The sequence below is a fragment of the Dermochelys coriacea genome, chromosome 3 (assembly GCF_009764565.3).
Source record: "Dermochelys coriacea isolate rDerCor1 chromosome 3, rDerCor1.pri.v4, whole genome shotgun sequence".
Lineage (NCBI taxonomy): Eukaryota > Metazoa > Chordata > Testudines > Dermochelyidae > Dermochelys > Dermochelys coriacea.
Window position 1 is genome coordinate 46,345,835 of NC_050070.1, and position 20,152 is coordinate 46,365,986.

The window sequence follows — 20,152 nt, forward strand, 5'->3', positions numbered from 1 at the left end:
TCAGTTTAGTTCCTTAAGTCTAGATGATCCAGGACTGTGGACCCACTTGAGCAGTAACCTGAGGGACTTCCTTGTACTGCATGGGCCACAGCAAGTGAAAAACTTCATGTTCCCCAAAGAAAATGAAAATAGAAGTTTCCATCCAACACATTACTGGCGTGAAATCCCCAATGACGACAAAGTGGAGAGGCCTTGGCTTATGTACTCAAACACCCAGAATGCTATATTCTGTTTTTTGTTGCAAACTCTTCCAGTCTAATGTTCCAGCCACATTGGGTTCTACAGGAACAAAGGACTGGAAAAATCTGGCTAGAAATCTGGCACGCCATGAGAAGGCAGCAAATCACCACAGAATATTACATAGGTGGAAAGAGCTTGAGATGAGACTAAGGTTAAAGGTCACCATAGATCAGCATCAAGAGAAGATTGTATCAGAGTCTCTTTATTGGCAAAATGTTCTGAAAAGGCTCATTGCCATTGTGAGAATGCTTGGTACCCAAAACCTAGCACTGTGTGGCACTTCAGATCAGCTGTATGTGCCAAACAATGGAAACGTCCTTAAAATTGTGGAGCTGATGGCTGATTTTGATGCTGTACTCCAGGAGCATCTAAGAAGAGTCACCACCCAAGAAATGTACACACACCACTACCTTGGAAAAACAATTCAAAATGAGATCATACAGTTACTGGCAACAAAAGTCAAACAGAAGATTGCGGCAGATCTGAAGTCAGCAAGTTATTACTCTGTTATTCTGGACTGCACATCTGACATCAGCCATATGGAACAAATGACTTTAATGGTGCGTTTTGTAACAACAACAGAACGTAGTGAAAATGTCCCTGCAATGGTGACTGTCGGAGAGCATTTTCTAGAATTTATTGATATTGATGTTACTACAAGAGCTGGTATGACCAATGTCCTTCTTAAAAAGCTGGAAGATACGGGAATTGCGATAGCTGACATGAGAGGTCAGGGCTACGATAATGGTGCCAACATGAGAGGAAAGAACAGAGGAGTGCAGACACGGATCCGAGAGTTAAACCCTCGAGTTTTTTTTTTGTCCCATGCAGTTCTCTTTCATTGAACTTGGTGGTCAGTGATGCAGTATCAGCTTCTAGTGAGGCTGCTGAATTTTTTAATGTAATTCAAAGCATCTATGTATTTTTCTCTGCATCAACTCATCGATGGCAAATTTTGAAGCAACATCTGGGAACATCCTTTCTGACACTGAAACCACTGAGTGCCACACTATGGGAAAGTTGAGTGTAGGCGATAAAGCCTATCAAACAACAAATTGGGAAGATAAATGATGCCGTAATTGCCATTATGGTGAATAATACTATGACAGGAACTATTCGTGGGAGAACAGTGGCAGAGGGAAATGGAATCACCAGAAATATACACAACTTCAAATTTCTGTGTGGCTTAGTGCTGTGGCATGACATACTCTTTGAAATAAATGTTGTAAGCAAGAGACCCAAGGTGTTGACCTTGATATATCTGGAGCAATGGAACAACTGGACAAAGCAAAGTCATACCAACAGTCTTACCAGTCAGATGCGGGATTTTAAAACATTCTGAAGAGTGCACAGAAGTTGGCAGAGGAACTTCACATTGAAGCTATTTTCCCACCCATTCAAGAATACAAGAGTCATGGAAGAAGAAGAAGACATTTTGATTATCAGGCATGGGATAATCCCATAAGAGATCCCAAACAACAATTCAAAGTTGAATTCTTTAACCAGGTGCTAGATTGTGCAATACAGTCAGTTGAAGAATGTTTCATGCAGCTCAAGGAACACAGCAGTATATTTGGGATGTTGTAGGATATTCCAAAACTTCTCACTATATCTGAAGAAGACCTATACCAGCAATACAGGCACTAGAGACAGTGTTGACACATGATGACATGCACATGATATGGATGCGAGTGATTTAGGTGATGAACTGAAAGCCCTTCCAAGATACATTTCAGCAGGATCAACTCCAAAGGCTGTTCTGGAATATAAGTGCACAAATAAGATGACCACCCTCTTTCTAACTGCTTTTGTTGCTCTGTGCATACTTCTAACACTTCCTGTAACAGTTGCCAGTGGAGAATGCAGCTTCTCCAAGCTGAAGTTAATAAAAACATATCTATGCTCCACAATGACACAGGAGAGGCTGGTCGGCCTTGCAACCATCTCAATAGAGCATGAGCTGGCTCAGATTGTGGACCTTGAGGAAGTTGTTCAAATCTTTGGAACCAAGAAGGCACGGAAAGCACCAATTTGATTATTCAAACAGATAAAAATGCCAGTGTTTACTTTGCAGACAAGAAAAGTGACATTTGCAGTTCAGGTGTTTGAAAGTTAAGCGTTACTTAATATTTTTGTACAAGGCATTTTAAGTTGTTAGTTCTCCTTTATTGAAGTAGGTAGCAGAGCAGTACCATGAGAGCAGTAGAACAGGAAGAAGGCAGAACTGAGACCTTTCAAAGTTTTGGCCCAAGTGAGGGGACATGGGGGCATCCTTTGAGCTCCCCGCCTCTGGTGCCAAAATGTTGTGGGCCGGCCCTGACTACCTCATATTATTTTTTCTTCCACTTTGGGGACTGAAGCAGATTTTCTGTGAATTTTGAGTATTTGACTCCCATCCATCTATGTATAGTGAAAACAATAACTAAGTGACCACAATACCAAAGATACAGTGATATCAAACTATGGCCCCAAGGTAGAGTTTATATTACATTGCTGCAAATTTATTTTCTTTACAACATGAGAGCAGAATATTTTGACTTGGGACAGTTTATTACTTTCTGTAATCTGAAATTACTTCAAAGTGCCACATGAATAGTAATAGAGACTTCAGTTTTTCATATGTGCTATGGGAATTTTCAGAAAGCAGATGGTACAATTTTCCAATCCACTTGGCTCTGACGTACTTAAATTAGAAAATGCCTGGAAGAGAACAAGGAACATTGTTGTGCTTCTGTGGCATGGATCCATGAAGGATTAATGACTTTGGGTGACATTCACCCCTTTGCAACAATGTAATATAAGCTGCTGTTTAAATCCCACTTAAGCACTATTTTGACGGCATAAGTGGTGCATAGGCCTTGTGCTAGTCCCTCTGCCCAGGGAGGAATTTAATCCTCACAGAAGAGAGGTGAGAGAGAGTCATCTTAGTACTTTTCTCATTCCTGATCGAGAGAGGGGCAATGCTATTTCTTCCCTATGTTTATGCCACTTATTTGTGTTTTTTTCTGCCCCAGCTTTTTCAGAAGAATCGATGAGGGTTGTTTTTTTTTTTTTTTTTAAAAGCCTCCTAATTTTAAGTAAATCTATATATTTTTTTCTACTAGTCCCACCTTGTAAATGTGTGTGGTTCTTTACATTTCCCTTCCTTTACTCTTCCACCCATGGTCTTATACGTCTATAAAGCAAAGATAAAAGAGAGAATAAAAGATAACTATAGAAATAACTTTTGTTATGATCAAAGAAGGAAAAATGTGAGTTTTGGTAACTTTTTCTTTGCCAGTTTTATTGAATATTTCATTTTTCCCCACTCCTCTTTCCTTCCCATCTGAAGCTCTGAAGATCATGTAGGTCCAGTTTACAACAAAAAGAAATGCAGGAAGAAATATGTGTTTTAGCTTTGACCGCCACTTCTACAGTGGCACACAAGTTAACAATTCCATGAAGCCAAAGCTAGGTTTTTACTAGATAAGAACCAGAAGCAGGTTTCAGAGTGCTTCAGGCAAAAGAGGCTGGTCCTCTAGTAGTAATGGAAATTCTCTTAATATAATCTGAGCATGTGACACCTACAGTGCCAATTTCATGAAGGAAAGTTTAATTTTTTGATGTGTCATGGAACCATCAAAGAATCTATTCTGATTCAGTAGCGAAGTATTTTTTTTTTTACATGACTGTGTTTGCAATTGGATTTTTCCCTATTAGTTACTAGGAATTGCAGAACAAACTATGCATGCAAAACACTCAGAAGATATCAGCATTGACCTAGTTGATGTAGCAACCAGTGGTTGTGTTGTAAACCTTGGAATCTACAGCACAGCCAAGGAGACAACCTCCTCCCACCACAGTTTCTAATATTGGACTCCTGACTTTATCATCAGGAACCCAAACCAGGTTATTCTTCTATTGTTAACTCACTTTAAAAGCCCATCTCCTTTGGTATGTAATGGCTTTAAATACAGTGATATTTTATATCTACACTGACTAGTTTTTGAGCGTATTAACATTTGTAGCACAGATACAATGTTCTGATTTTGTTTCTGCATTTCAGAAGATCAAGAAGACATTTAATATAGCATGTCCTATTATTAGAACGACATGAGGAGAATATATCTCTACATTAAATTCTAGTGGGACTGCTCAGTACCAGACACTGGTAACTGAGAAAGATCAATAGACAAACATATGTATCCTTTTTCAAATGTTGCTCTGATTATTCTGTGTCTGTGTAACATTATATCATACAAGCTAATCATATTTTCATTTTAGTTGGCTAATAAACTGTGCATTCAAGAATAAGTTCTACTGTGATCTAGCTATTATTTTTCCAGTTCCTTTTCAGGGAGTCTTTAAACACAAACTTATTTTGTGGGGGTGGGGGTCAGGTAACAAAAACCCTGCTACAACAGTACTCACGTTGAATGGTTTGCTTTGATGCCAAAATAACATTTATTGTTATCAGAGGCCAGCTGTCTGCCTTCTCTCTAGGATTCTATTTGTGAAGTTTCTACGTCTATAAATGGAAACACTAGCTAACCAGAAATTATCACCAGCACTGCCTGATAGAGTTCTGTCTCACAACTTGAAAAGTACAGTGATATCTAATATGTAGTTAGATTAAATCACTTCTACCCAGGATCTGAGCCTCTTTTTCTGGGACATGGAGTTAGAAAAGCATGAAAAAGAAATCTCGGCAAAACACACCTTAAAGGAGAAGCTGACGGTAAGATATGTTGAGGTTTACTCTAGAAACATTTTAAACTTAATGGTGAGGAGGAAAGGCAAAGCAACTGTTGAACCTTAGAAAGGTTCCAGTAATATTTCCATGCTTCCTCCGGCCAGTGACCTTGAAGATTAGCAGGCTTAGTGTTACATGTTGAAATTAATTATGAATGATACCTTTCAGTGGAAATGATGGAATTTCATTAGTGACATTTGTGCAGTTGCAGAGTGCAAAAGGAATTCAGTACAATTATATAACCAAACCCAGACCTATTACTCACTTTTCTTCCAGGATTTCTTTATCAGAGTGTTTTCATGCCCTTGCAGTTTATTTTACATAAAGATACTTCAGTAAAGGGCAGGTTGATTAGGAAATTTTATCAGCTCATTCACTAGAAACTTGAAAATGAATTTAAACTGAAATAGGTGACCACTAGAAAAAAGAATGGTCAAAAATGCAATTGTATATTCAAGTAACATAGTATTTAAATACAGCTCTACAGTGCAAAATAGAACTTGTTAATACTAAAGGTCATTTTCCAGACATCACCAAAGTGTCATATTATTCATATTATTAAATTAGTAAGCTGTACTTAGTGCAAGTGATTGCTGATTTCTTTCTTAAATAAAGATGACTATGTACTTTGATCCTAAGAGCAAGGTAATACTATTGTTGCATTATGGTCTATTATTTCACTTCACAATGGGACAGAGTTTATTCATGTTTGGCAGTAAATTATTCCTCAAGTAATCCCATTTAAATGAGACTATGGGTGGGGTAATGTGTTACTCAGTGATAATATTGGTATCAGGATCTGACCCTAAACTGGTAATTACACATATCATCTTATTGAGATGGAGGTAGGTTGGCTAGTGAGTCTAGGAGATCTTGAAACAAAATGTTAACTAGTTCCTCTGTCTCAACTACTAGGAATTTTTCAGGTAGAAAATTAATGTTTCTTTAAACAGTGCTACCTGAAGGAATTTTCAGATACTATTTATGTTAGTATTTTGTAAGAAAGCTAGTCAATCATTATTAATACTTCAGACTATGCAAGAAATACTGCATCTTTCTCATTTATGGCAAGATCCATAAAACATAAAGAAAAAATATCAAGGGTTAAATCACTTAGATAATTTATACAAGCTGCAGGAAAAAAATATGCCTTGAAGTTCTAGTTTTGTATAGATCCTGTGGAAAAAAATAATACAAACACGTAATTAAAGATTGTATCATAATGCATACACACAAGTTTGCCCAGGCAACTTTAATTCTAGCATTTCCTCACCTTTAATAATTGATTTTGCAACCTTAATGTTCTTCTAATGTTGTTTTTTAAAAATCTAATTGAGAAAAGCAAATTCCATTATTTGGAATCACATTGACATCCACGTGGGCCAGCCACAGGGTTGGATCCACAATACAGACCTCTGCCACTTCAGTTAACAAAGTAATGGATAGAGGACAGCAACCTACTAGCTCTATGTGGACCAGACACTAGAGAAGGATGTGTATGTGAGAGAGATTTTCCCAGCGAGTTTCAGAAATATTTGGTGATGGCAGAAGAATGGTGAGACTCAGGAATCTTGAACTCTATTTCAGTTCTGGAGGGAATTGTGCTGAAGTGGTCACAGACCCTTCTGCCTGTTTCCTCTAAAACTGACCCTTTCTGCTCCTGTCTTCTCATGCCTATCCTAGGCCTGTCCCTTCTCTTTCATCCTCCACCTCTTCATTCCCGTCCAAATCTCCTTGCCCACCCAGTTCCCATCTCCCAGACCGGAGACTCCACCTGAATCCCATTCTTCCCCACACGATGGTTCCTAGTCCAAATCCCTACCTCTTGTAATCCACCCTGGGCTTCTCATCTGATCTGAGTCTCTCCTCTTTGAAACAAGCAGATCAGCTCAATGTTTAAACATAATTTAAGAATCAGTGTCAGTTTTTAATCCAGATATCATGTATAAACATTACTGTTGGTGTTTCCACATATTTTTGTATTCAGTGTATTGTGAGTGTGTAAACAAAGATAAATGCTGTATGAGATAACAATTCTATAATTTAAACTCTATGAATTAGACTACACTGCAATATTTTATATTCTGTCTTATACTTTGCTGATTGTTCCAAATATTTCCACCCTTTTGTTCACTAGAACAAAGATCTGATCACAGGTTTCTACGGTTCTCAGAAATGTTCAGTGACTACCCAGAGACTAGTTCATACTCAAGATACTATATGTCTCCAAAGTGGGACAGCCTCACTGTACATAAAGGAGTCATTGCCGTCTGACTCTTTGATAAATAGGAATTATTGTCCCCCTAAATTTCTGAAATCTGGCTCTTTTGCTCATTCAAACCATACTGTGAACCGGATCCTTGGTTAGTGTAAATCAGTTTATATTGAAAGTGTGGATGATTTACTCTGACCAGTGAGGATCTGGTCCTACACATCACCAGACACCCTGAAAAGTTCTCTTTGTACATACTTCATAAATATATGGCACTCTCTACCATCTCACTTAATAATGTCCAGACTTTACTTTAAAGAGCTCCCCTTATCTTGGCTCGTGGGAGCAAGTATTTTTGTTGTCAGGGTCTCTGGGAGAATTTTTTAAAAGTGACTGTGGAAATGGAAGGTTATGCTAGTTCTATTTTGTGAACAGTAAAGTCAAATGAGATGGATACTGATATTCTAAAAAACCCTCTACCTCTGTTAATCTTCAATAGATCAGCCTAACTGGACTCATGGAGCTATTTTTTTACACTTGTGACTTTGTTGTATGCTTACAAGGCACAATTTATGGAACAGCCCTATTGATATGACGGTAGATACTGAGTTCAAAATAATCTTCCTGATTCTATTCCTGATTTCTCACCCACTGATACAGGAAGAACTCTCCTTCCAGCCATTTGAAAGGCTTTTATTATATTTCACATTTTATCTATTTCCTATTTGAACAATTGCAGCAAATTGACACTGGCATCCTTAACAGAAACATTCAATCTTTGCACTACCAATTTTCAGGTTTATAAAACACAACTGACTTTTAGGGCAAATTAAATAATGGTAAAGAAAAGAAAAGCCACAGAGGGACAACAAATTAAGCCAAACCAAGATGCAGAGTGGAAAAAATAGCATGTGTTGCTTGAAGAGGCATTAGGATTATGCTTTGAATGATGATGTGTGCTCTATATAAGAAAGGACTGAAGGATTTAGACTAGAGAATTATTATTTGCTTTTCACAAGTCATATCTGGATCCAGCTAGTACTGAACCAAATTATTTAAATCAAATCCTCCAAAGTCAAAAGTTACTATTCTGTGATGGTGTGAAGTAGAGCTTGTCACAACTCTCTTGTATAGATTTCTACAATTATCTACAAGACACTTATGTTGCCTGTGCATCTGCCTGAAAAACAATGGAGTTCCCTGAACTGAAGCTGTGTATGCACGCCTCCATTAGTAAAATGATTGCTCCCACTTGGATGTCTCAGGGAAGTGGGGATCAGGAAGGTCTAGCTGAGGGAGAAAACTGGGATATTTTCTTGATAGTTTAATGTGCTGTGGCCTTATTGATAAACCTTTTTACTTCTTCCCTCCAAACAAATTTCATCCCCTCCTACTCTTTCAGATTGCTTCACTGACTCCTCAGAGCACTGAGCTACCTATTCTGTAAATTGTAATTGTAAATTGACAGCTGAGTACCTAGTGCATAAATCCTCATGAAGACTTGAGGCAAAATGCAAAAAAAATAAGCCACCATTAGTGAATGACCCCGATCCTGTTGCCAGTGAACAGAGGACAATCTCCCTATCGAGTGGACCAAACATAAAAGCAAGTGCCAAACCTACTGGAATCGTGGTTACAATTCTGTAGCATTTGTCCGTTGTCCTCCCCTTCCCCTCACCCCGTCTTCCCTCTCAATACCAGACTCACTCTTCCTGCACTCCCCACTGCTCCCTTCTTCCTCCCTTCAAAACCCCCCTTACTCTCCCTATTCCCTGACACATTTACACTTCCACTGCTGCCATTCCTTTTAACCTTCCTCTACCCCTAGGCAAAAAAACCAGCAAAGTAAGTTGAAACTTGAGCCAGTGATCATTTATCCCCTCCATCCTCCACTCCTCATCTGGTACTGGGTCCTTGAGACTTCAAAATCTTCAGGGTGCGATCTGTCTCTTCCTATGTATTTGTACAGTGCTTAGCACATGACGCCCTGATCCTGATGGGGTCTTTCTTTTGTGGCTACCATCACATAAGCAGTAAATGATAAATAATTCTAACCTATGCTACAGGTCTTAGGCTGTGTACTCCATCAGTGCAAGTCCCATCACCTGAACTTCTCTTCCAACATATCTAAATGTAAATAGTGTGACCAAGTTGCTGTGCTGGCTGGGTCCATGTGTGTGGCACATCCACAGGCAGCCCCTAAAAGATGTGATGCTCCTTCCAGATGGGAAGGACCCTTGACTCAGAGAATATCCCTGGGAAGAGTTCAGGGTGGGGTATGGTTTCTGCCCAGGGAAAGCAGAAGTGTTTTGGAGTCACAAACAGGAGGGGAGCTGCCTCTGTCCTCTCTTCCAGGATTAAATAGATTCTTTTCTTACCGAGCGTGTGCCTGTTTATGCTAACCCATCAAGAGGGAGATTGAGGTCATGCAGCAGGGCAGCCCTCACCCCAATGGGATATCTTCTGTTTTCTGGTAGATCGGACACAGGTTCTATCTACTAGAATGCTACTGCATCAGTGAGCTGGTACAGCAGGCAGCTTGGGTGCAGGGTGTTGTGCTCTGGAATCCTTGTTCTCTGCATTTGTTCTTCTCTCTCCTGCCTCCAGAGGGAAATCACTTGGTTCAGCATCACTTGGTGGTGGTGAACTGACAGCTCTGCCAAAACTCTTATCTGTTCTGTTTTCTGAGCACGTCTCTCCTTTCACTTTTCTCTCATTCTGTTCTAGTTGGGAGAGACCTAAGAGGGAGCTTTTTTAAATAAGTTGTGTGCCCCCCCCCACACTTTCCAGTCTCACTTTACTAGATTCACCACTGAGAAGGATACATTGTTTTCAGAGCTGTTAGTGATCCCCCTTCCACAACAAGAACTGCTGCGCTGTACTGTCAAAGCACAATGCAGATAATATATTTCCCATTTTAGTACCAGGCATGGCTACATTTTTCACCCTTCTTTTAGGGGGCTGCCAAGTCAGTATTGAATCAGTTCAGTTCTCCAAACACTACATATGTTTTTATCCAACAAAAATGTACTTGGATTTTGAACTAGAGACTTTTGTTGTAAATCATGTTTCCACAGCTATTACAGTATTATTTATGTTAACAAATGCAAATCCCACATGCCTTGAAAGGAGTCCCACTGAAGTCTATGGAGCTGCTCTGAGGACTAAAGCGAGCAGTGTTTGACTCTTAGCAAGTTAGGTTAAACTTCCCACATATCAATTCTCCAGGGTCCCAGTGTGACACTAAGTTATGTTGCTCAAAAGGGGAATTATGATGCAGAAGAATTTAACCTAAAATCATTTTGGATTTTTTTGGTAACAGTTAAATCTATTGGATTCAAGCTAAGCCATGGTCAGATACAAAACTGCAAAGAGAAAAGAAACCTAAACATGGTATAAAATGCACAATCAATTTTATTGTCAACTTGGCAGCTACAATATATAACAAAAGTTAACAGTACCAGTAAGCAAATATACTCTGGAAAACTGGAGAAAATACAGGTGTCAATTAAGTAGAACGTTACATTTAAAGGAGATTGAATTAAAGATTTTATTTCTATTACAGTTCGTCTCTTTGTTCCCCGGACTTTCATTGTCTAGTGGGTTAATAATGGAGAGTTATTCTCAGCAGTGTATATCAAACACAGTACATCCCACATGCAGTTAGTGCCGCTTTGAGTGTGTGAATAGATCATCCCAGTTTATCAGAAAGGAGTGAGTTACAGCCTGCTCTAATGCTGGTCAGACTCCACATCAGTCTGACTTCATCTGGGAGCTTGTCATAGCTGAGTCCCCCTCATGCCGGGGATGAGTTATCTGCAGTTCCTATGGGTTCTGAGGTGCCTTGTTCCAAAGAAGTGCAATTGTCCTGGTGGATCATAAAGGGACACAGGGCCACTGCAATACTTGGTCCATACCTCTGAATGGCTTTGAAGATGAGGACCAAAGGCTTGGATGGGCAATGGGAGTGGACTGAGAGTCCAGGAGGGAGCCGAGCCACCAAGCTGGCATGCTCTTAATGTCCTGTCTGGCCAGCGGGGTAAACTGTACAAACTGGAGCTTCTGCCTTGCTGACCCTTAAAGCTCCAGAGACCGTGACATACAATAACTCTGCATGGAGGTATTGAATGTATGGGTCATCTGAGAGGTAGGAGTGAAGTTTCCTAGCAAGCTGCAGGTGCCAGAATGCTTGTCACCACTGATACTGATTGTCTAGGCTTTGTGATGAATCAAACAGGACCAGAGCTGTGCACCATTTTGACAAATGAGGGGGAGATTCCTTTGATGAAAGGAGAGGACAGAATCCTGGCAAGTCCTTGAAGTATTTCCCCTTTCTGATCGGCATCACTTTACTCTTGCCTGAGTTGGGTTAAAGCCAACTGCACTTCATCCAGATGCTCGTCACCTGTAGGTATTGTGAAATCCTTGTGGTTACATTGGTGGAAAAGGAGAGCTACGGATGGTATCATCACCACAGTCTTGGCAGCAGGTTCCTTGAATTGTCACCAAGTGCTCTCATGGAGATGTTGAAGAGGAGGAGAGGGGACCATATCCTAAGGACGCTGCAGGTGAGGCATTTCAGGGATGATCTGCAGTTGTATATTTGTATATTTACTCTCTGGATCTTCTTGGTGAGGAATGCCTGGAACCTTTGTAATGCTGCACCATCTACTGTAGCAAAGTCATGCAAGTGGAACAGGGACACATTGTGAGCCACTGTAGTGAAGGCTGCAGAGACCTTGAGTATATTAGCACTGAAACATAGCCTGGGCTGTGTGCTTGTCCGAAGCCTGATTGTGAAGCATGCAGAATGTTGGCAACTGTCATGTGTTTCCAAAAGATTTCCCCTAGGAATGTGAAATTGGAGATAGGATGATGTTTTCTGTATGCAGTACTGGCTTTTTGAGGGTTTGTCCAACAAACAATTGCCTTTTTTTCCCTGCAGAAAAAAGGTAGTTTTCATAGATTCCAAGGCTGGAAGAGACTGCTGTGAACATCTAGCCTGACGTTCTGTATAGCACAGGCCTTAGAATGTCCCCAGAATAATTCCCAGGCATATCTTTTAGAAAAACATCCAATCTTGATTTTTAAAATGGCCAGTATTGAAGTATCCACCGTGACATTTAGTAAGTTGTTCCAATGGTTAATTACCTTCTTCTGTTCCCAAGCCCTCTTTAGCCATAGATAGTAAAACCGCACCTGTTATAAAGACAAACCTTCAGGATAGCTCCTGCATAAACAGATTTCCGCAATTTTAAAAATGCTCTTTGATTTTAAAAGCACCCAACATTACAGCAGAAGTTACTGCAACTCTGTCAGTGATATGCATTGCTGAAATGAACTTTTGGAAATAATCCTTATGACAGTAAATGATGGAAAAGAAGGGAGATGATTAATGAGAAGGGAAGATGCAATGGGGATTGTCAAATTCTCTGCTTTCACTGTAACATTTATTACATACAGTACATGTGGTAAAAATATTTTCCATATTCTCTTTGCAGCAATTGTCAAATAGCTGAACATGTCGAGTCGTTTTGCCAATATTATCCCCATTGGGAGAGGTTTTAAATAGACTGGTATTTAGGATAAAGTTAGGTTTAAAGGTTCTAAACTACTTTAGAAACTTTACAGAGCGCTAGCTATTTTTCACAATTCACTGCCTGTCTTTTGATGTCTGTCCCAAGGTAATATTTAGACAGCAGTGTTCCCAAACTTCCTCCCTAGAAATGGATCGAAACTGATTCAGAAAGATAGGACAGAGATGGACAGAAATGAAGGCATTTTTATTTTTGTCAAGCTCAGTTTTTCCCTCCTCGACATCTATGGTATCCTCTCCGGGTTAGAAAGGATAGTCCAAATTTTAGGGCATTAGCCTAGGACTTGGATTCAGTTCTCCACTCTTCCTCTGTGACCTTGGGCAAGTTACTTAGCTTCCCCGTACCTTAGTTCTCCATCTGAACATGGGGATAAGAGCATTTCCCTATTTAACAGTGGTGTTTTGAGGATATACATTAACGATTGTGAGGTACTCATTTGCTATGGCGATGGCCATATAAGTACCTTAGATAGACAGGTTTCCTTCCATTACCCTCTTCTCTATAGCTGTGTCCCTAGTGTCATGTGCCCTCAGTCGCCCTCCCTCATAAACCTGAGTCCAAATCCAAACTGCATTATGAGGTGACACTTTAATCGTAGTGTAGCCATACTACCACCACCAAAAGAGCCAATCGCTAGAATGCAGTGTGCTGGGCACCCTGGTTTTTGAACAATGGAGAATGCCTGTGGTGGGTCAGGGAAAGGGAGTGGGGTGGGGGGGGAAGAGGCAGTGAGGAAGGAAGGGGCATGGGATAGGGGCAGGAGGAGAGGAGTGAGGGGAATGGGATAGGGGACAGTGGGGAGAGGAAGGAGGAGGGGAAAGGGCAGTGGGTAGGGGATTGTGGGGAGAAGGATGGGGAGGAGATGGGACAGGAGGCAGTAGGGAGGGGAAGAGAGATGGGATGGGGAAGAAAAGGGGATAGGGAAATGGAGAGGGGAAGTGGGAGCCTGGCAGATGGCCCATTGAACTCCCCTCCTGATGAGCCCCACTGCTCTGTACCTGGACCACCCTGATGAGCCCTCCATTGAGCCCCAACCAGCTGCACCTGGGCCCCCTGTTAAGCCCCTCACACCCAGACCCCTCATGCTGAGTCCCACACCTGACACCCCTGCTAAGCCCCAACCACCTTCACCTGGACCCCCCTGCAGAGTCCCATTGTCCCTGCACCCAGAACCCCTCAATGAGTCCCTGTGCACCCAGATCCCCCACTGAGCCATTTGCACCCAGATTGCCCCACGTAGAATCCTCTCGCCCACAAATCCTCTCACCCCATGCCTGGATCCCCCCACACTGAGCCCCTCCACACTTGGATCCTGCTGTGCTGAGCCTCCCTGACCTCACCTGATGCCGAGGGGCAGGGACCCAGGGTGCTTCTGGGGAAGACCCTGCCCTTGCACTGTGTTAGGGTCAGGTTTAGCCTTATCGCTGTGTCCCTGCCCTGGGGGGGGGGGGTGGTGGGAGCCTGCAAGGTGGTCCATGCACCAATGGCCGGTGTTCCCCACTGCCATGCTGGAGCCTCCACATTTATTTATTGACAAATAAAATTTGCTAAATTTTGCAGAATTGTAATATATTGTATGCAGAATTTTAATTTTTTTAGCATAGAATTCCCTCAGGAGTAAAGCTTGTAGCCCTCATGGTTGCAAAGAGAAGCTTAAAACCATTGCTGGAGCATACCGGTACAGCCAGACATCTGCCTGAATGAACAGAACACCTGGAACAATAGCTTTAAGAGGTGTGAAGTTCCCGGTACATCTCAATGGGGTATTAGATAGAGCTGACTGGAAGAAGACAATTTCATTTCATAGCAACTTTCAAAGTTTGTAAATTTGTTTTCACTCTGCATTGGACTGAAAATGAAACCTTTTGTTTGTTTTCACGAAAATGGAATTGAATTGGAATATTCGTTTTCAGCTCAAAACCGGAGCTTTTAGATTTGGGAGAGGGCGGGGGTGAGAGAGAGCGACTATGTCTGTCTCTTACCTATAGAGTGGTGGTTAGAACACTGGCCTGGGATGTGGGAGACGGACATTGAAGTTCCTGCTTTGCCTGATGCAGAGCAGAGTTTCATCCATGATCACCCTGAGATGGACAGTGCAGTGACTTGAGCCTGGGTTTCCCACATCCCATGCCAGGGCAGGCTGTAGAAGTGTGAGACAGTCTCTCTGTCTCTGTGTGCCCTAGACAAGTTTTTAGTGAAACATACATGTCTGCAAAACAGCATATTTAGCTGAAGTTTCATTTCATCAAAAATATTTTGTCCAGATCTAGAGTTAAATCCAAGATCCAATTGCTCTGCAGGCAGCAGGGGTTGGTAGGAAGGAGAGGGTTCAGCATTCCAGTGCATTCACCCAAGCACTGACTGCTGAGGTAAGTACCCTGCTGCCACTCTTGTCTCTCTGGAGGCCCCTGTACCACCAATCCAAGTGGGGAGCAGATCAAAATTAGGAGTGGCATGATGGGCATGGAGCCAATGAGGGGCCCCATGGCTTGGTGTAACAAGGGTGTAACCATTGCCTTAATCCAGCTTTGCAAACATCATCACACTGTAACACGTCATCCAACGAAATCTGATGAACCTGTGTTTGTTCATTAGACGTAAGCAGGATTTGTCTGGATCAGTTTGAATTTCCATCAGAAGCATTTGTCCAAACTGAATTTTTTATTGTGCTTTATCATGGTACATCTCTGAAACTGACATGCTCGTTGTCTGATAACAAGCATTGAAGTATCAGATTTATTATAAACATAGCTGGTTGTGTCAACTCTAAGGATGTGGAAGACTTTCTATTATAAGATCCAGTTTTCAGTTGCTTCTAACTTTGCCAAACTTTAACTGTTTGGACTAAAATGTTGCATGCTGATTCTCTGCCTCAGGCTGTTTTTAAGTTTCAACCAAAATAATTCAGCCATTTCAGAGAATAGTTAGGGAAAAATGCATTGTTTTGGACATGCTATAAAATCCCAAATACTCTGAAAAATGAGTTTCTAGAGCCTGGAATCAAAAGATACTTAGAAGCCTCTCTGCCTCTTGTAGGTGCCTTAGCCTATCATTTAGGTACCACTGTCATTCTCAAAGCCTCTGCCCAGCTACCGCCTAACTCCTGATGGTGCCTAAGTCTCTATGGCGACAAAGTTTGTGCTGGTCGATATTTGCAAAGCAATGTAAGCTCTGATGCCACCCCACAGCTAACAAGCAGCTCGGAGCCCTAGCTCAAACGAAAGCCCAGAGGCCAGAGGCATCATTTCAGAAAAATTCTATGGGTAGGTGGGGGAATGTTCTATCCTGCAAAGTCTGGGGGAAGGGGAGGCAAAAAGTGGAAGACCTAATGGAGCATATAGACCTAAGAAAAGTATGGGAGGCAACCGCCCTCTTTGTCCCATAACAAATGATGCTTCTGCCAGAGGCCCTAAAGCAGGATACTCAAACTAGGTGAGGGAATACTGTCTTGCTTGTGGGGCTAATCCTGTTGGTCTATTCTTGAGGTCCCTTTCAGTTCTATTATTCTATCTTTTTTTGAAGTGGATCAAATTTTTTTGAAGTGATCAAAGCAAATAATCCTATGAAGCAGTTACATGCAATGAATATTAATAGATTATTGGGCTGCACACAACACGTCATCAGCGAGGGGTTGTTTAGAAAGCCTACGAATGAAAGCATAGGTGAAGCAATGGATACAGAATGGAAATACACACCCTCACCATTAAAAAAGCGTGCTAATGTAAAAACACTGGGAGGGGAAAAGAGTAGGAGAGAGGTACAGAGGTGTAAAAACAACCTAGAGAAAACCAACTCAGAATTATTTTGGGGAAGTTCTATCACCTATAGGAGTGTGAGGCTATGATTATAATGGTCCCTTCTGGCCTGGGAATCTCTGACTCTATTAGGAAAGAGATGAAAAGTGCAGCAATACTGAAAACTATAAATGCAATAAACCAGAGATTTCAGAAAGATATTGAAGAATAAGGAGGGAAAAGAGAGGACAAAAAAAGGGGACACGATGGGTTGGACTTTCCATCCCCTTGCACCTTGTGTAGCCATTTACATCTGTGCAAACTGCTCAGTAAGGTTTTTTGATTAATCTAGTACAATCACACTTTATTCCATTTATAAATAGTTTACATAGTTAATAAATAATTTCTAGATTTTTTTTTTAAATGGGAAATCAATTGTTAGACTCCAACAGATCAACAGATTGCTTATAAATGTGGCTTATATCCATTTATGACACCTTCTACTGATGTGTTCATAACTGTCTGACACACAGAGATCATATCAGTAACATTTATTAACATCTATTGATCATTAAATATTTATAAAGCAATCACAAATCCTTATTGTAAAATGTGACCTCCTGCATTGTGTCCTGTATTGCATAGGTAGGATGTTTAGATATATGGAGTGAAATACTGGCCCTATTGGAGTCAATGGAAGTTTTGTCATTGACTTCCTTAGGGCCAGGAGTTGCCTCGTCATTGAGAGTGATTCTGGAAAATTACTCTTTACTTACCAATATCAACTTGCAGTTGAGTTCCACACATCACTACTATTCTCGAAACTGAGTTTTACACAGGACTTACCTCTCACCTCTCTGGTATCCCAAACATGGAACTTGGCTGCATTATTTACTCATCTTTCAGGTGAATGAGCCTCTGATAGTGTGGCTGATGTGATTAGGCCCAACAAAGAAAATAACAGAACGCCACTAGCCATCACCTTCAGCCCCCAACTAAAACCTCTCCAACTCATCATCAAGGATCTACAACCTATCCTGAAGGACGACCCATCACTCTCACAGATCTTGGGAGACAGGCCAGTCCTTGCTTACAGAGAGCCCCCCAATCTGAAACAAATATTCACCAGCAACCACACACCACACAACAGAACCACTAACTCAGGAACCTATCCTTGCAACAAAGCCTGTTGCCAACTCTGTCCACATATCTATTCAGGGACACCATCATAGGGCCTAATCACATCAGCCACACTATCAGAGGCTCGTTCACCTGTGCATCTACCAATGTGATATATGCCATCATGTGCCAGCAATGCCCCTTTGCCATGTACATTGGCCAAACTGGACAGTCTCTACGTAAAGAATGAATGGACACAAATCAGACGTCAAGAATTATAGCATTCAAAAACCAGTTGGAGAACACTTCAATCTCTCTGGTCACTCGATTACAGACCTAAGAGTGGCTATCCTTCAACAAAAAAGCTTCAAAACCAGACTCCAACGAGAGAGTGCTGAATTGGAATTAATTTGCAAACTGGATACAATTAACTTAGGCTTGAATAGAGACTGGGAATGGATGAGTCATTACACAAAGTAAAACTATTTCCCCATGTTATTTCTCCCCCCCCACCCCACCCCCCACTGTTCCTCAGATATTCTTGTTAACTGCTGGAAATAGCCTACCTGGCTTGTCACCATAAAAGGTTTTCCTCCTTCCCCCCCCCCCCGCTGCTGGTGATGGCTTATCTTAAGTGATCACTCTCCTTACAGTGTGTATGATAAACCCATTGTTTCATGTTCTCTGTGTGTGTATATCAATCTCCCCTCTGTTTTTTCCACCAAATGCATCCGATGAAGTGAGCTGTAGCTCATGAAAGCTTATGCTCTAATAAATTTGTTAGTCTCTAAGGTGCCACAAGCACTCCTTTTCTTTTTCCAGAAATGCATAGGCACTTTGCTTGATTTACTTTACTATTATTATTTCCATGGTTAGTTTCCCTTTGATTTCAGGTTATGTCCATCCTTGGCTGTTGTTACTTCAGTGTTGAAGTTGCCTGCTCACTCATCAGCATATTGTCCCAAAACAATACATCATATTTTCGTGTGATCTCTCAACCTTCCATTGAAGTATTTGCAGAAGTTTGTAGCACTATGGTTCACCACACATCTCCAGAAGTATGAGATAACTGATACATTCCAGCTTGACTTTAGTCTTGGGCCTAGGAATGATTTGCAGCATGCTGATTCAGGGGTATGTTCTATACTAGTAACCAGTCATTTTAGCATAAATGACCATGGAGCAATATTGGATGATATAAATATAATGGTGGGATTGCCTTTGTTTGCAACACATTGAACTACATCATTGCCAGTTTATTACCATACTCATCTGACAAATGTTCTGTTGGTTCTGACGCATCTCCAGGAGCTAGGCAACTAAGCCAGGTTAATTTCCCCCTCTGCCTGATAAGGAGCAGGGACACAAATCTGGGTGTCTCACTCCTATGAGAGTGTCCTAACCATTGGACTATGGGACATTATGGGGGAGGGCTTTCTCAGCCTCTCTTGTTGAAGCTGTTTCACTGTGTGTAAATAATTACATGTTCTCTGGCTCAGAGAGACTGTTGTAGAATGCCTCTTTAACCTAGTGGTTAGGGAATTCAGTGAGGAGGTAGACCCAAGTTCAAATCCCTGCTCCCCCTTAAGCAGATGGTGTAATTGGACCGTGGTCTTTCATGTCCTGTGTGAATGCTGGTAACTACTGGGCTAAAGGTTGTAAGAGGGTTTTCTTCCTCCCCTTGCCATTTTGTGTTGGTTAAGATGTGCTCAGAGCACGTCTCCTGGATTGGACCCCAAAAGCAAGATAGATGGGGGAATGCCTAGCTTTGTGAAACCTGTTGGGGCTTAGGTGTAAGTTAGGGGCCAAAGTATGGTGTTAGATGCCTTGGGGACTTTAATGGTGGCTACTTAGGCACGAACTGAGCAGAGGGTTTGTGAATGCCAATGACTCCTAAATATTGGACTTAGAAACCTCAAGTGCCATCACTGAATCCCACCCCTAGTTTTCCCTGCTGCTTCTGCTTTTCAGTCATTAATAGAGCCTCTGTAAGGCTTGGTAAGCTGAAGAGTGTGCAAAAGGGTTCATTTTCAGTCTGTCACAAGAGTTCGCTCTTATTATATATCTCATGTAACATGTAATACAACAGTTCAATTTATGGCTGACATTGTAAATAAGAAATCTGAGCAAGACATGAAATACTTTTTGACACAAACAGCTCTGAGATGTCCATCCAAGCTTGAGTGCTGTTTTGGTTGTGCCTAAAGCTGACCTCTGAGCTTCGGTTTAGAAAAAAAACATGCTTATACATTTAAAAAAATAACCTATGTGGATGTTTTAGTGTATGAAAGTAATTAATTCTGATGGAAGCTGCATGGCTAACTGACATCACTGCTTTGAAATGGAGGGGATAGGGCCGGTTTCTAGCACATATTAAAACCCTTTAAAGAGCACTTCTTCACTTACTATCCCGCTCCTTCCTTAATAGTAGGGCTGCAGCAATTCAGTCACCAGAATGAGTCACACAATAAGATTTTAGTATACCCCAGCAAAATAGTCTGTAGTCAAGTTCTGCTGC

The 20,152-nt window shown here is 41.3% G+C and overlaps 1 protein-coding gene across 5 annotated transcripts in view; it reads left to right on the forward strand.

Moving 5' to 3' along the window:
- The first annotated feature begins 2,726 nt into the window (after positions 1-2,726).
- LOC119853212 (muscular LMNA interacting protein) overlaps positions 2,727-20,152 on the forward strand; it is a 187,922-nt gene continuing 170,496 nt past the window's right edge. For 2 of the 5 annotated variants that reach the window (XM_043510376.1, XM_043510377.1), the window contains exon 1: positions 2,728-4,957. In XM_043510376.1, coding sequence (XP_043366311.1) covers positions 4,895-4,957 — 63 coding nt within the window. In that variant the 5' untranslated portion in view covers positions 2,728-4,894. Of the gene's footprint in view, positions 4,958-20,152 lie in introns of all 5 variants that reach the window. The other 3 variants (XM_043510378.1, XM_043510379.1, XM_043510380.1) reach the window with 3 other exon arrangements.